Consider the following 17,767-nt stretch of genomic DNA (forward strand, 5'->3'; position numbering starts at 1 on the left):
AGTTAGGGTGGTCAACCCTGGTGTGAGGGGAGTCCAGCTGTGAGTGCCTCAGAATGCCCCACTTCTGTCGGTGCAAGCACTTCTGGTGAGGAGATGCACCAGTGGCAGAAGGAAGGTAGTGTTGACACTACAGCGGATTTAATCACTGCAGTAGCTGTAGGCCAACCTAACTTAAGTCGAGCTAATTTTGTAGTGTAGACAAGCCCTTGGGGACCATCTTTAAAGAGAGACCACTTGCAAAGACCATGGATCACCAGATTAGCGTTGGTGTGCAAACCTTTGAAGAGCCATCACCTCTTACAAGCAACCACTTTTGCTAACCCCCCCACGAGTGGTCGTTCTTGGGAGGTTTTACTATATTATCAGATTTAGAATCTCGTTATGTTAAATCAACTCAAAGAAAAAATTCTAGGCTATTCCACAATGAAATTTTACAATCTATGTTGCCAGCAGTAAGAGAGAAAACATTTTCCAGAATCCTGCAGCACATATCCAATATGCAAAACATTATAAGAGGGTTAAGATGTGTCTCTGAACAATGTGGAAGATATGATATTTTTTAAGATTCTGTATTCCTCTGATGGTTATTGTGTTGCTTGCTAAAGGATAAGTATGGGTTAAAATCAGGCTTAAGTGGTTTTGCAGATCCTAAATCAATGGCTTCATATAAAGAATACAGGTGTCAATCCCTTTGAAGTTTGATCTCCACCATGATCTGATCAACAGGCTGGCTGGCAGGATTAGGGTGACCAGATATGAGGAAGAAAATATCGGGACACATATGGGGGGGGAGGTAGAGGGTTGCCAGCGGAGCAAAACAAAAAAAGGGTGGAGTGCCACGAAATATTGGTCGGGACACGGGACAAACACCTAAATATCGGGACAGTCCCAATTTTTTCAGGACATCAGGTCACCCTAGGCAGGATTCACTCAGTGCAATGGCAAGAGGAGATGGAGTTGGCCTGGGTCAACCACCAAACAGAATGAGTGCTAGGTACTCTCTAAAGCTTTTGGTAATAGACTGACATGAAAATCATTGTCCATTTAAAGGGCAACATTTCCTGAGTGTGTGATTTCCTTCATTTTACAGGATTTTTTGTGCATAGTAGAATCAACTAAGGGTTTTTTGTTCAATCACAGAAAGCTGTTCATGTTACAGAAATAGGAGAATTTCCTTCTTATTGTCATAATGCAAGCTAAAGATTTATCTTATCATGAAGTGTTATGTAAAAGTTATATTACACTAAAATGTAGGGCTGTCCATTAATCGCAGTTAACTCACACCGATTAACTAAAAAAAAAAAAAAAGTAATCACGATTAATCGCAGTGTTAAACAGAATACCAACTAAAATGTATTAAATATTTTTGGATGTTTTTCTACATTTTCAAATATATTGATTTCAGTTACAACACAGAATAAAAATGTACACTGCTCAGATATTTACACTGCAAAAACAATAAAAGAAACAGTATTTTTCAATTCACTTCATACAAGTACTGTAGTGCAATCTCTTTATCGTGAAAGTGCAACTTACAAATGTAAGGGTTTTTTTGTTACATAACTGCACTAACAAAATGATGCAAAAAAACGTACAAGTCCACTAAGTCTTACTTCATGTTCAGCCAATCGCTAAGACAAACAAGATTGTTTACTTTTACGGGAGATACTGCTGCTTGCTTATTTACAATGTCACCAGAAAGTGAGAACAGGCATTCGCATGGCACTTTTGTAGCTGCCATTGCAAGGTATTTACGTGCCAGATATGCTAAACATTCATATGCCCCTTCATACTTTGGCCACCATTTCAGAGGACATGTTTCCACGCAGATGATGCTCATTAAAAAATAACATGTTAATTAAATTTGTGACTGAACTCCGTAGGGAAGAATTGTATGTTTCCGGCTCTATTTTACCCACATTCTGCCATATATCTCATGTTATAGTAGTCTCAGATGATGACTCAGCACATGTTGTTCATTTTAAGAACACTTTCACTGCAGATTTGACAAAACGCAAAGAAGGTACCAAGGTTTAACAATCTGAAGTGCCGTCCAAAGTGCCATCCAAAATCTGAGAGAGATGAGGTGTGGAGCATGAGTTCAGAAGTTTTAAAAGAGCAGTACTCCAATGCTGAAACTACAGAACCCAAACCACCAAAAATGAAAATCAACCTTCTGCCAGTGGCATCCGACTCAGATGATGAAAATGAACATGCGTCGGTCTGCACTACTTTAGATTGTTATCGAGCAGAACCTGTCATCAGCATGGATGCATGAATGGTGGTTGAAGTATGAAGGGACATATGAATCTTTAGCTCATCTGGCATGTAAATATCTTGCGACGCTGGCTACAACAATGCCATGAGAACACCTGTTCTCACTTTCAGGTGATGTGAACAAGAAGCAGGCAGCATTATCTCCTGCAAATGTAAACAAACTTGTTTGTCTGAACGATTGGCTGAAGAAATAGGACTGAGTGGACTTGTAAGCTCTCAAGTTTTACATGGTTGTATTTTTGAATGCAGTTATTTTTTCATACATGATTACATTTGTAAGTTCAACTTTCATGACAAAGAGATTGTACAACAGTACTTGTATTAGGTGAATTGAAATATACTTTTTTTTTTTTAAACAGCACAAATATTTGTAACCAAAAATATAAAGTGAGCACTGTACACTTTGTATTATGTGTTATAATTGAAATCAATATATTTGAAAATGTAGAAAACACCCAAAAATATTTAAATAAATGGTATTCTATTTAATCGCATGATTAAATGTGATTCATTTTTTAATCGCTTCACAGCTCTACTTAAATGCTAAATTACAACTCACCTGAATAGTTTTTGGATCGGAAACTCCTGAACAGTGACCTGACTATTCTGCTCAATAGGATCTTTGGCTTGAACAGTCATTTACCATACAATCCTTTGCACTGTTAATTAATCAGGTAGCTAGTGACTGTAGCACACACACAAAAACAAAACAAAAACCCACCACACCCACCACTACCCACTCACTTACAAGAAGTTTTCAGTGCTGCTAGATGGGGCTATGATCGATGATGGTGCATTGACTCCATGTGCACATTGAGTTTCATTTCATTATCAAGAATTTGGACCAGCTGCTGCATGGAAGGAAGGTGACCAGACTCCAGCTTAGACCACACTGGAACATCTAACACAAAAAAGGAAAATGCACACAATTAATTAGAAGTAGTAGGAAAACCCGTAGTAATCTAATAAAGAGCCAGGAAATTTAGCAACAGTTTGGTCTTATATTCAGGAACTTATCTAGAACAAGAATTGCTGCAAGCCTTTGGACGTATTAAAATAAAAGTAAACACCCTGCATCCCAAATGATTAAGGGTAAGCACTAGGCTCCTTGCTTAAAAAGGTACCATAAGGATTCAAAGTCAAAAATATCCATACCCTTGCTGTTCTCAGCTACTAATAGATTCCCTCCCTCCCCTGGACATGGGTGCAATTTAGATTTTTGGGTCTTTCAACCATAGCTGAGGCTTAAATCTTGTTGGTCTGATCAACTTTCAACTCATTTCTGTACACCTATAATCTGTTTAAGGTTGAACGAAAAGGCTTGTACTTGCCAGGAGCAAGACGGAAGGCTGTTTATCCTGTAACACTTCGCACATTTCCTGAATAGTTTTAGTGGTCAGTAATGCCATCAGATATTTACTCCTGGGGGAATTCTGCACCACTGCGTGTGTGCAGAATTCACGTTCCCCGCAGATTTCTTTACTTCCTCATAGAAAAATGACTTTCTGACAGGGAGGCTACAAGAGCAGTCAGCACCACTCCCTAGCAGTGCAGATACCAGAGCACCCAGCGGAGAGGTAAATCACCGCAGGGCTGGGGACGCCCCAGCCAGTGGCTCCTACCCTGAGCCGGGATCAGCTGCTAATAGCTCAGCATCCTCCCCTGCTTCCTGCCCCCCATCACGCCTCAGCTGTGGGGGGAGGGGTCACTGTACAGGGAGCTGCTCCCCCCATCCACCCAACCCCTGTGCATCTGGACCTCCCATACCAGACACCCCTGCCAAACCTCACCCAGTACATCCAGAATCCCCCTAGCCCTCCATACCCAAACCCCACCCCACTGATTCTCAACCCCTGCATCTGCAGCCCCCCTGCATCCAGACCCCCACCCCCGCACCCAGACCACCACCCACTGAGCTCCCTGCACTCAAACTCCAACCCTCAGCCACCCCACGCCACTGACCGCCAACTAGCTGCACCCAGACCCCCCGCTGAGACCTCCACACCCAGACAATCCACTGAGCCCCAACAACCTTCACCTGGAAGTCCCTGCAGAGTCCCATTGCCCCTGCACCTGGAACCCCCCCCCCCCCAAGCCTCTGTGCATCCAGATTCCCCCCCCCGCACATGTAGATCCCCCACTGGGCTGCCTGCACCCAGATTATTCCGCACAGAATCCTCTCACCCCACACCTTAATCCCTCCACACTGAGCCCCTCAACACATGGATCCTGCCTGGTTGAGCCGACCTGCCCCACACCTGGTGCACCCGGCACAGAGGGTGTTTCTGGGACAGGGACAGGCCTTGTGCTGTGTCAGGGATGGGTGAAGCCTCACCACTGAGTCCATGTCCTGGGGTGGGGGGGCTGCAGGGTGATCTCCCACGTTTGTGTAGCCAGTAGCCTGTGCTCCCCACTGCCACGCTGGAGCCTCTGCATTTATTTATTGACAAATAAAACTTGCGGAATTTTAAAATATTATGAAGAGAATTTTAATTTTTTTTGGCGCAGAACGCCCTCAGGAGTAGCTATTTTAGGATAAACACAACTTTCAGCTCTGGTGTTGGCAGGTTTTTGTTCATTTACTCACTCAACTATTTTTATGGCACTCATCACATTAGCACCTGGCCACCTTACAGTTAAAAATACAATTTATCGGCTATATAAATCAGTAATGATCACTCCCACACCTAATAGTAATAAGTCAAAAGCCTGACTGAACAAAGGTGAAGATCCTTTCCCATGAAGGCTCTGCCACCAGTATTAATGCAAAAACTGACAGGAATAGTACAGTCAATTTTAGCGATCATGATGCAACATTACATGCAAGCAGTTTCAAGTAGAAATTTTCCAGTGCACTCAAATAACCATGAACTTCATTCTGATGCAGTTATGAAGCCAGTATAAAATCTCACAGCCTTGGCATTACGTGTGTATTATAGTGGCCAGATCCACAAAAGAAACAGGCTACTGAATTCTGCACGGCATTAAGCTTGTGGCAGGTCTGCAATGGCAGTTGTCAGTAGAATGTCACCTCCTGGTTGGATTAATGCAATAGAAAGGAATAGATAATTATTTGGAGGTCCAAATCAGAAAGGAAAGATTGCAAGCTCCAGGACTGCTGCAGATGAAAATGGGCACTATTAATCCAGTAGTAGTTGCTGAGAATCCAGAAGCAGAAATAGCTCAGGTTTGAGACATATTTGCAAAGAGAAGAGACATGAACCCACAGAAGAGAAAGCAGACAACTCCCTCCCCATTTCTTCCCTGGCTAACCAGTATCACCTATGTTTCATCACACAGTGCTTGTGTAAGAAAAGAGCACTCACCAGTCCCAAAGGGGATTTTAGAGTAATGACTCACCACTAAAGGAAAGCTTAAGTTTTTATTATTGTGTTTTTAAATACGCAGTTTTAAGTTGACATGTATGTCTTGTTAGTAATCTAGTATCTCTCTTCTTTATGTTTAGTTATAAGCAGCATTTAGTTCACTTTTAATAATGAGTTTCCCCCAGGTAAGCTTCAAGATGACAGGCAAATAAGAACCATCTTATACAACCTACAGACAGTAGTTATTCAATATGTTAAAGATTTAAGATCCACAAATTTCACAGGCAACTGCTTTATCTGATTTGCTCCATCATTACTTCATTTAGGAGGGACAGGAGAGGCTGGTAGCCTTGGAGAATTCTTGTATTATATAGCATAATGTATAGTGTACACAAAGCAATTCCTTCAAACACTCAAAACTCACCATTCAAAGTTATTTCAAATGCACCTGTTGACATACACTGGTTCTCAATCATATTGCTCAGGAAGAAAACCATCATACAAGCATAGACCTAGAACCAATAAAGAATTAATGTGAATTTCAGAGACAATGAGGTCTTGTGAACCATGCTACATCTTTACAAACTAAAACCTTTTCAACTGTGACCAAAACCTTTTCAGCTGTTCATTTGCACTCTCTCAAACAAGTTTAAAGTCACATAGCTGTTTATTATCTTCCTTGCTTCCTAATCTAAATAATAGTTTGTAAAACATTTTCTTGCTACTCTGGAAGTTCAATATTGAAGTAATATTGAACCACTTGATTCTTAAGGTTTCATTTTCAAGTGTACTATAAACTAAGATGTACCCACTTTAAGAAAATCATTCACATTCTGCAGAGCCAGAAGGTAGATGTACAATTTTAACAGCGTTTACACGAAAAACCAGTGAAAGGTTTTATAGAAGTGTTCTTCACAATAATCTGAGTAGCCAGAAACAAATATTCTGTGCCTAAATATACGATACCTTTGATAGATAAAACAGTAGTGGTGTAAGTTAGTGATTGAATTTTTTTTTAAGCAAACCCTTCTAGCATTGTTCCTTCCACACAATTCTTTTAAATTCTATTTTGGCATTATACACCAAGGATCAAATGATGCAATCTTCAGCAACACAGCATTGGGAGATGTCATAGCTAGTGTATTTATTTACAGTTTTAACTTTTCATATTAAGTATTAAACACCAGTCTGTTCACACTGGTAACCAGGAACCAATGGACTTAGCACATGAGAAATATTCAGACCAATAAAACACCCAGTAATTTCTTGGTGAAGCCATTACCAAGGTCAGGCTATTGTGCAGGACAGCTGAATCCACTATTGTATTGGTTCCACTTGTTTTGTCAATCAATCAATGATTCTATTTAGTTGGGAATTGGTCCTGCTTTGAGCAGGGGGATGGACTAGATGACCGCCTGAGGTCCCTTCCAACCCTGATATTCTATGATTCTAAATATTCTAGTATTTCCATATGTTCAACTGACTGCTAATTCATACCTACTTCATAGATAGTTAAGTTTGAGGTTTGCTGCACCATAATTAACTCAATATTTAAAGATGTGTCAAATTACAACAGCTTTAGGGCTTGTCTACACTGACAATTTATAGCACTGCAACTTTCTCGCTCAGGGGTGTGAAAAAACACACCCCTGAGCCCAGCAAGTTTCAGCGCTGTAAAGCGCCAGGGTAGACAGTGCACCAGCGCTGGGAGCTACACCTCTTGTGGAGGTGGTTTTTTCAGAGCATTGGGAGAGCTCTCTCCCTGCACTCTACCGTGACTACACAAGCCACGTTAAAGCGCTGCCCTTAAAGTAGAACACAGATTAAGTTGCTCAATTTTTTTTTTTTTTTTTTAAATTAGAGGGACTCTTTAGAGTTGGAGTTAATCACTTTCAAGAACGGCCAGTTTAAGAAAGAACTATTATGAAAAGAACAGTGTCATTTTAGGATTGATTCTGAGGGATATTCATCTAATCAGTAATGGAAGTTTCCCTTAAAGCATTCAGGGCATTTTCTACAAAAGAAGAAAGAATATTCTGAAGTTCAAATAGAGGTCTCGCTTTTCTAAAAAATGAATAAAAGTGTTAATAAGAACTAACTAACAAATAGCCAGGAGTCAATGCTAAAGGAAAAACAGGAGCAACACCTTAAAAAAATTAATCCATATATTTTAAAACTGATTCTACTTGCAGTGACTATGTAAAAATTACTCCTTACTGACTGGTAAAGACTCCCTTTGTAACCAGTCAATACTACATCTTTATCTTTAGGTGCTCCTTTTACCATATCATCAGTCTAGGAAGCAAAAGATCAGAAATCAAATCTGGATCTATGACAACAAAACCAAGCACCATTGATAGGGCCCTACCAAATTCATGGTCCATTTTGGTCAATAGTCATAGGATTTTTAAAATTGTAATTTTCATGTTTTCACCTATTTAAATCTGAAATTTCACGGGGTTGAAATTGTAGGGGTCCTGACCCAAAAAGGAGTGTGAGGGGAGGGGGAGTCACAAGGTTATCGGGGGGGGTGCCCCCACGGTACTGCTACTCTTACTTCTATGTTGCTGCTGGTGGCGGTGCTGCCTTCAGAGCAGAGCAGCTGGAGAGCAGTGGCTGCTGGCTGGGAGCCGAGATCTGAAGGCAGAGCCACCGGCAGTAGCAGCACAGAATGATGGCATGGTACGGTATTGCCACCCTTTCTTCTGCACTGCTGCCTGCAGAGCTGAGCCCTCAGTCAGCAGCCACTGTTCTCCAGCCACCCAGCTTTGAAGGCAGTGCAGAAGTAAGGGTGGCAACTCCACGACCCCCCTAAAATATTCTTGTGACCCCCCTGCAATTCCCTTTTGGGTCAGGGCCCTCAATTTCAGAAACACTGGTCTCCCCTATGAAATCTGTATAGTAAGGGATAAAAGCACACAGAAGACCAGATTTCACAGTCTGTGACACATTTTTCATGGCCGTGAATTTGGTAGGGCCCTAACCATTGTTAAGAGCAATTAGAATATCCTTCCATTTGTCAAGTAAATGTAGATACGCCCCAATAAAGATTTTAGATATTTGTATCTTAAACACCTGTAGTGTACAAACAAGCTGAATACAGATATTGCAACAGTTTCCAAGCACTTCCATACAAGTCACACTAAAGTCAGCCTCTACCACGAGAAAGTTGCTTTTAAAGAAAAGGAAATGATGTACCTTATTTTCTTGGCCCCACTGCCAGATACTTGGAGCTTGCATGCCAAAGAAAGCGAAGGGATCCTTGCCGACAATTATTAAGCCTATTAATACTAGTTTGAAGACTGACAGGAAGGATGCTATGTGTCTATCAAAAGGAAAGACAACAGTCACTAAGGAGATTTTTAGTTAATACTTGGCCACTTTAGAGTTGAAATCACTCCAATTAGAATTATTTTCATAGTGTATAACCAGAAATTTTATAGAAAGTAATGCCACACCCATTTGTAAAATATATAGCTTTTAAGATCACCCAGAAGAGCAAAATTAGAATGTTTTTCATTTATTAAAAAAAAAAAAAAAAAAAAAAAAACTTGATATAGCATACCATCTGGGTGCCATTTTAAAGATGGAGTATATTTAATAAAGTACAAGGATAAATACAACTGATATTTGTATTTGACAGTTTGCCTAATATCTTACACTGGCAAATGTACTCAGTCTTCTATCATATTTCAGAAGAATGTCTTCAATGACCCAAGCTCAAATACATCCACTTGAACTGTGTTCTCTCAATGAGTACATAAAACCCTATAATTCACCACGATGGGGTTAAACCCACATCCAGAGAACAATGTAACTTTAAAATTCTGCCTGTAAAGTCACTAAAGATTTTTAAAATCTTCTGCAATATTTATTTTGCCTCATTACAACTGGTAACATTTCTGCAAAAGGCAATTGGACATGTAAGTGGTCCAGTAATCACTGCAATACCTTTACACCAACATTCGTTTTCTAGTCTGTAAACAACTGAATAAAAAAAATAAGAATCATTTTCATTTATTTCCTCAACCCTCATCACCAGGTTTTAAATTATGTTTAAAGAAATTCTCCTGTTTATGATAAAGTCACAAGAAAACTAATTTTAAAATCTACTTCTCCATTCCCAGTGTAGCCTGATATGTATATTATGCAACATTATGTAAATATGTACAAACAGGTGAGCTACAAATGAGAGAGATGTGAACTAATGTCCAGGGACATCATCGTGGAGCAAAGATGAATTTTGGCTACAATTAATTTAATCTGCCCTCAAGTATTATGGTACAGGCAGATGTAATTTTTTTTTTGTCCAATATTCACACAAGGATCATCTGCCAAGGGAGACTATATCCCAGTTTCTTTTCTTTAAATCTGATTTAGAAATGAAAGGGGAAATACCTTCATATGGAAAGTGAAAGACTTTACAAGAGACTATTTTAATACCTTAAAAAATTAACCCACACTTTTTAAAACTGTTTTACTTTGAGAGATATGTACACAAATTGTACATACAGCCATTACAGGTTCATTCTGCTAGTTTATAAGTTATATACTTACCTATATATAGGTTGCGGAAGGTAGTTTTCCCCTTCAATGCGGATGTCTGGGTACCGCTGGCTAATAACCCGCATGTATTCCTCAAACACCCGCCTGTAACCTCAGGAAACACTGGGGGGGGGGGGGGGGAAGAGAGGAAACACATTATTAACCGTGTAAATTTGGACAAATGTTGATACTGACAGATGGTGGGGCATATATACACACACACAAAAACTTTTCACAAGTTCTCGTGATCATTTAGAGTGAAATACTACTTTAACAATTTTTGACCACTTAGACTGTGTCCCAGCAAAAAAAGATATTTACACCTTACAAGTGAACTCAGAAATAGATATTTTTAAACGTTCACTTAAGAGCCTTATACTGGATCACCCTCATCAGACAGTCATGCCAATCAAGACAATTATCATTCATTCAGCTGAGGCTACAGCAAAATCCTAAATTGATATTGATACTTTATCCTGCTCTCATTAGTCAATTTAAGCAGAAATATGTTAAAAGTGGTTAAGTAAGACAAAGATTGTTTTCTATTTTCAGATTTCAGCCAAAAATCTTGAATGAAGACTTCAGTAAAAAGCTGTCTAGCTATTTAATATTACAGTCTCTAACAGTCATGAGCCTCACACTACCCGCATAAAGAGGAGAATGTCCTTTGCTGAAGTACAAACAAGCAACTTTTTTTTTTTTTGCGACTGACAGTACTTGGAGGAAAGTGATCTCAAGAAAGTTTCTTTTTGTAACAAGTGTACTACAATCATGGTCATTAAATCTCAAACACTGTTGGCAAATTCACTGCACAGCTGATATTGACAATACATTCCCAAATAATTTATGAATGTTCTGAATTAGAAAACTAATATCCATTGTACCAAGAAAAAATAAAGTGGTTTGTGATTAAACCAAACTGATTATTTTGGAAGTTCAGACACTGATTTCCCATGCCATGCCTATTTTCAACGTACTGTGCTATTATACTCAGGATAGGCCAACATGAGTTTAATATTAAGAGATTTCAGGGTCAATTAACAATTCTACATTTTTACAACAGCATCACTGCAATCTGATTTCCTCCCAGCTTCCAACGCATGACAGCTTCCTATGTAAGAAGTCTGTTAGATACCTTTAATGCTGTGAGATATACACTCAAATGTGCCACACTGGAAAGCAATTTGGAAATTGGCTGAAGGGGTCATGGTATAATGAAGAGAATGCTTCCAATGACAAGGGGACAGAATTTGTAGCAGCATGACCTGATGTGATGTCTCCAGAACTCTGAGACAAAATAACATAATAAATCAGTAGTACTTTGCCACTAACTTATACAGCAACTCCTCATTTAAAGTCGTCCTGGTTAACATTGTTTCGTTGTTACCTTGCTGATCAATTAGGAAACATGCTTGTTTAAATTGCGCAATGCTCCCTTATAACGTTGTTTGGCAGCCGCCTGCTTTGTCCACTGCTTGCAGGAAGAACAGCCCATTGCAGCTAGTTGGTGAGGGCTTGGAACCAGGGTGGACCGGCAGCCTCCCTATGAGTTCCCCACTCCCTTAAGTTCCCTGTGTGGCAGCCGCCCAGCAGGCTATCAATTGCGGGCAGTTCAGCTGTCCCTCCCCCCCACTGCCATGTGCTGCTCCTGCCCTCTGCCTTGGAGCTGCTCCCGGAAGCCTCCTGATTGCTGTGCAGGATTCGGGGGGGAAAGACGAGGGCTAATGTCAGAGTGTCCCTCCTCCCCTGTCCCCCGCTTACCCCTTCTCCATATAGAGCAGCGTGGGGACATGAGAGGGCTCAGGATGGAGAGAGCTTGCTGGCCACAGCTGCTGTCTCAACTTCCTGATCTTTTTAAAGGCAATGTACTTAGAGTGGGGTCAGCGCATCTCTCTTTCTCTCAGACACACACACACAGGGTGTGTGTCTCTGTCTGCCATACTGTCTCCCCGCCCTCCATTTGTGCTGCCTTGTAGAGTATGAGGCTACATTAACAACGTGTTAACCCTTGAGGGCTCGGCCGAATGCTAGTTCATCATTTAGCAGTAGGGCACGCCCTGGGAAATATCCCACCCTCTGACTTCACCGCCTCAACCAAGCTTCACAATCATCATAGCTGTGTACAGTATTAAATTGTTTGTTTAACATTTATACTGTATATATATATATATAAATAAAATAGGTTCCAGGAAAAAAAATTTCACCAGACAAAAAACTAACATCCCTCCCGCCCCCCTTACATTCATTCTTATGGGGAAACTGGATTCGCTTAACATCGTTTAGCTTAAAGTCGCATTTTTCAGGAACATAACTACAGCGTTAAGCGAGGAGTTACTGTACGTTGAATTGCCTGATCTTATCCTTCTCTTGCTTCTTTAAGATGTAGAACAGAGGCTAAGAATTCAACAGAAAGGACATTGTTTTGTTATTGTCTTGGACAGTCCAGCCTGTTATAAACAGCTGTACCTTCTACAAATGAAAGTATCTATGCTCAGACACAGCAGTGAAAATGAAGATAACAGACGGGGGTGGGGGGAGGGAGAGAAGAGGAGAGAGCTCTGGAAAAAAGACGTTTTTAGCAGTGAACTGCCAACAAAATACAAAAATTACATCAACTTCAGTAACATGCAATGAATGCTCCCTTACCAAACAGTAAGGGAATTATTTAGCACAAATGAAGACACCCCACCCCCACTTTAGAGTCTTTCATGTTTGTTTTTGTTCACTGGAACACTCCAAAGCACACATCTGAGACACCACAGGTGCCAAGAAATCCTCTTGTTGGAGCACAGAGTTAACCCATAAGGAGTCAGAAGTTCCTTTTAAAAAAATATGCAGTGCCGCATGTTTACACTAAGTTTTCCCATTTTATGTCCTTTGAAATAAATAAATGTTACAACACTATGAAATATATTAAAGAGGATCTTTTCTAAATCTAGCACCAAGCTTGGAGTTGGGGAAGCTTCCATAGTAGTTGTCACAGACATTCTGAACTGTCACAGCACAGCTGGAGCCACTGTAAAAGAGTCACAGGACCCACGTAGAAAACAAGCCTCTATTTTTACTTGTATGGAATACCCCAATCATTGGCTAGCAGGAGCATTCAAAACACGTTATTGAAATAACAATAATTTTAAATATTTTGAACAGCTATTTGGCCTCGAGACATATATAAGCTAAGTCTAATGGTATTTGCTTCATAAAACTAAATAACTATTTAAAATAGCTTAAAAAGACAAACTATTTGTTTGACAAACCAAGAAAATTTGTCGTGACAGGAAAATTGTATTTGCATGCACACGATTTTACTCAGATTTTACTTGGAACAAAAGAACTTTCCTATAAAACTGTGATACACTGTTGCATTTCCAGTAGTTTCAACTAAGCACAATGTTTCACAGACTGTCAAGGATAGGTAATTTTAGTTATAGCATTCTAAAAGTGAATAGAGACTGATGTTGAAACAACTGTCCACTAAAAATCATTATGGAGAGAAGAATTTAGATAATGAATACAGGGTCAAACATGCTACTTTAGTCTAGTAAACCAGTGCTTCTCAAAGTCAGGCCGCCGCTTGTTCAGGGAAAGCCCTGGCGGTCTGGGCTGGTTTGTTTACCTGCTATGTCTGAAAGTTTGGCCGATCGCAGCTCCCACTGGCTGTGGTTCACCGTTCCAGATCGGCCAAACCTGCGGACATGGCAGGTAAACAAACCGGCCCGGACCGCCAGGGGCTTTCCCTGAACAAGCGGCGGCCCGACTTTGAGAAGCACTGTAATAAACTATGAAGATGCACACCTATGTCACAACGTAAAAGCAGTTTCAGGTAAAATCTGATTGCACGTCTCATTAATATATGAAAATACATGAGAAATAGTAAGAAAATTAAGAAGAGCTATATTAATTTGACTAAAGTTTGTTACTTGTAGAGTTTTATAGAATCACTAATACCAATATGAAACGACTCCATTAATTTTTAAGGGCTTGGGGTGCACATTCTTACTCCAACATGGAATTTTTTCCTTCTGCTGAAATGGCATTGCATGCCTCAGTCAGGCAGTAGTCCCCAAGCTGTGGGGCACACTCCCACAGAGGACTATTGGGGTGGTGTGGTGGGGTCTAGGCCAGCCCCCATGATGGGGCAGGAAGACAGTGCCACCCAGCCCCACTCTGCGCCCAGCTGCGGCCTTGGCTCTGCCCCCAGCCCCCACTCCGGTCCCAGCAGCGCAAAAGGAAAAGTTTGGGGACCACTGCCCAGTACGGAATGCTAGCATGCTAATGACAGCAGATGTCTACTGCTCTGAACACTGTTTACAAAGACTGGTAGCACTTGAGGATAACTAGTTCTGATAAAACTTATGACACGTAGCTACATGCATCTTCTCCTACCAGAGATGATCAATACTACACGAAGGTAAGGTATACTCTTTCCTGCGTATTTTTGGCGATGATGTAGGATAGCTCTCTTTCTGATCCCTAGTATAGCTTTTGTTTGGGTTTGAAAAACTATGGAACACATCAGTCTGGAATACTGTATTTAATATATGTATCTGTTATTTAAATGATACATGAAGTACTATTTCTGTTACTAACCCTTTGCTGATTTGTGGGAAACTATTTTGTATGCTGATAAAAAAGTATCTTTCGCAAAGTTGTTCTCTACATACAAACTTAGATATTTCACACCTGTTTTAAAACCAAGTATTTCAAAACTACTACTTCACTTACATCTTGTCAAGACATGTTTTCCCTTTCAGCAGCTACCACCTTTACAAATACTTAGATATCACAATTTCATGTTAAAATTAAGTCTAAATATTCTGTTAATTATGTGACTTAAAAAAAAAAAAAAGAAGTTTGGCTAGAAACTTGTCTGCTCATCAAGATGCAATTGATGACATGTCCCTACTATGTACAAAAAAAGCCATAGGATAAAAGTTAGTTTTAAAGGTGGAAATCTTATTTTTTGGAAATGGGTAAATTCCTTCTTCAAATTATTGTCTATGGGCATTAGTATTAAATATATGCTATATACTACCATCAATTAACAACAGAGCTCCTAATAACAAGCCCAAATGTAGAATATGTCCTTTATGTAGTTACTAAACTTTTAGCTATTTGGTAAACCTTCTTCAACATCACTCAGAAGGAAAATATGCTCACCTTCAGGACCACCACTGTTCTGCCCTTTCTCTACCTTCCTGATCCTCACATTTCTCCCCATTCCCTATTTTTATGTCCCCCCCTCCTTTCTTCACTCAGCATTTTCTCTCCTGCATCAACTCACAATTCTCACCTCCCTGTCAGATAAAATGATCAGCAATTAGATAGTTACTAAAATGAAGGGTCATCATTAATCTTTAGAGCCTACATCCCAATAAGAATAGAATAATTGAGCCAGGTAAGTGCACACATCAGAGTCATTGTCTGTAGACTCAAGACAAAACCACAGATGTCTAAACTCTGTTCATATTTGAAAGGTTTTCTCCACAATCATGAGGGTTAATAACTTACTTTTTTTAAATTAAAGCTCAGATCCTGCAGAATCCAGTTATGCCCTACAGAGGACAACCAGGAAGTTGGGCTGAATTCTGCCCTTGAGGTGGTTGTTTAATACCTCTGTTTTAATCTTACAGTGCTCTATGAACCCTTTCTAGAGAAATGTCTCTTCTATTAAACCAAAAGTTAACTATTACATAAATTCAAATGCATAGGTAACTTCCAAACTATTGTTCAATTTCTATCAAGGACTAGAGAGAGAAAGATATTTTCTCTGTTCAATATTAACTTATAATTTATAAAGTTCCAGCAATAGCATTAAAAAACTGAAAGTGCCTCTATGTTATTTTAAAACACTAAGGCAGCAGGGAAGGGGTTTTTTTGGTTGTTGTTTAATTATTTACTGTTCTGTCTCTGAGTCCCAGTTGTGATGGGTTGCTATGCTGATGTAACCACAGTACACAAGAGCAGCTTAAAAACAGTCCTGAAAAGCAGAAACATTTTTTTTAATTAACACTTGCTGTGAAAGGGGTTAAGAGACTACTATTAAAGATTAACCCCCAAAGCTCCACATTAAAATATACCAGAGATTCATGTAACAAGGAAGAACTCATATCTTTTAAAGAAGCAGAGATCATAAAGGTAAGGACAAAAATTTATTCAACACGGATTCAGCTATCAGAAGAATTCATCATTAAACATATAATGTTCAAAAGAGGTACTGCTAAGGTTTCAGACCTAGAGTATTAACTGCTTCTCTATAGTCTTCAGATTTCTTCTAGGTATCACTTACCCAAATCCATGATTTAAACCCTGATTAAAGAAATGCAAGTCATTCTGGGTCCCAACACAAACTATACTGCATACGTAGAGGATCTCAACTTTATTCATGTTCTGATCTAAACCCAGTTATTATTTGTCTCACTACTGTAAAGATCAATTACAAAGAGAATAGCTACGCGCAAACGCAAGTTAAAATATTACACAATTCAGCTATTCTCTTTACTCTGTAGAACTCCTCAGCGCGGAGCTCATAACCCCCCTCTCTCCAAACACAAGACAGACTGAGTCCGTGCTGTTTGACTAGCCCCCGCCTGGCAAACCGTCCCAGCAGCAGGCTGGCCACCGAAAAAGCTTAGAAATCCCTCGCTGACAGCTACCTCCCCGTGCAGTCTGCAGCCTCTTAGAGCCGCAGCGAGCAGGGCTTCTCCGGCCAGCAGCCTTCGGGACTGGCGCTAAACCACCGGGTCCTGGGCTCCGCGGGAACCGGGGAACACTCGGGGAGGCCCAATCGCCGCCCCCGCTCGCCCTCAGCAGGTCTCGGGCTTGGCACAGGGACCCTCGCCCGTGTACAGCGCGGAGGAGCTGGGGAAGAAGCGGCTGGAGGCCCCTGCCCCAGCGCGTACCGCCAAGCCCCGCGGAGGAGCTTGGCTCCTCCAAGGCCGCTCGCTGCCCCGGGCGGGGCCCCGACATTCCCGGCAGCACGCGCCAGTGGCGACCGCTGGAGCGGCCCAGCCGGAGCCGGGCCCGGGCGGGGGGACGCTACCGGCCGCAGCCCGAGCGAGCGAGCGAGCGCGCACTTACCAGATCTGGAACTTGAGCAGCGGCCCCGTGGTGTAGGCCATGCGCAGCTTCTTAGCCGGCAGGGCCCCCTGCTCCGTCGCGGCCCGGCCGAGCCCCGCCGCCAGGAGGAACAGCAGCACCAGCGTCCGCATCGTCCCTCAGCACCGGCAAATGGAGGCTGAGCACGCGCCGGCCGCGAGGCGAGCGAACCCCCACAGCAAGGTCACGGGAGCAGGAAACGCAGCGCGCACGCGCAGGGCGGGTCACGTGACGTGAGGTGATCGTCACCGAACTCCCCCTTTCTCTTACACACGCGCCAGTGGGCGCGAGACCCTGTCCGCGCGGGGGCGCGCGCGAGGGGCGTGTTCTGCGCACAGAGCTGGGACAGGGCTGGCTGAGCCACTGCTGGATGGGGGGGCGGGGGGTAGTGGGGTGGGACTAGCATGTGCATGTCTGGTACATAAACAATGGCCCTACCAAAATCACAGCCATGAAAAATGCCCCATGGACTATGAAATCTGGTGGCCGCCCCCCTCTCCCCAGATTCCCTGTGAAATCTG

At 41.5% G+C, this 17,767-nt stretch overlaps 1 protein-coding gene across 2 annotated transcripts in view; it reads right to left on the reverse strand.

Moving 5' to 3' along the window:
* The window catches only part of SELENOT (selenoprotein T), a 32,923-nt gene extending 15,403 nt beyond the window's left edge, over positions 1 to 17,520 (reverse strand). Inside the window, exons 1-5 of one of the 2 annotated variants that reach the window (XM_005286918.5) lie at positions 17,229 to 17,520; positions 10,161 to 10,271; positions 8,802 to 8,928; positions 6,028 to 6,115; positions 3,026 to 3,178 (exon numbers count right to left, since the gene is read on the reverse strand). In XM_005286918.5, coding sequence (XP_005286975.2) covers positions 3,054 to 3,178; positions 6,028 to 6,115; positions 8,802 to 8,928; positions 10,161 to 10,271; positions 17,229 to 17,359 — 582 coding nt within the window. In that variant the 5' untranslated portion in view covers positions 17,360 to 17,520 and the 3' untranslated portion in view covers positions 3,026 to 3,053. Of the gene's footprint in view, positions 1 to 3,025; positions 3,179 to 6,027; positions 6,116 to 8,801; positions 8,929 to 10,160; positions 10,272 to 17,228 lie in introns of those variants that run through there. The other variant, XM_065556900.1, reaches the window with a different exon arrangement.
* Between the last annotated feature and the right edge of the window lie 247 nt (positions 17,521 to 17,767).

Source organism: Chrysemys picta, chromosome 9 (genome assembly GCF_011386835.1).
Source record: "Chrysemys picta bellii isolate R12L10 chromosome 9, ASM1138683v2, whole genome shotgun sequence".
Lineage (NCBI taxonomy): Eukaryota > Metazoa > Chordata > Testudines > Emydidae > Chrysemys > Chrysemys picta.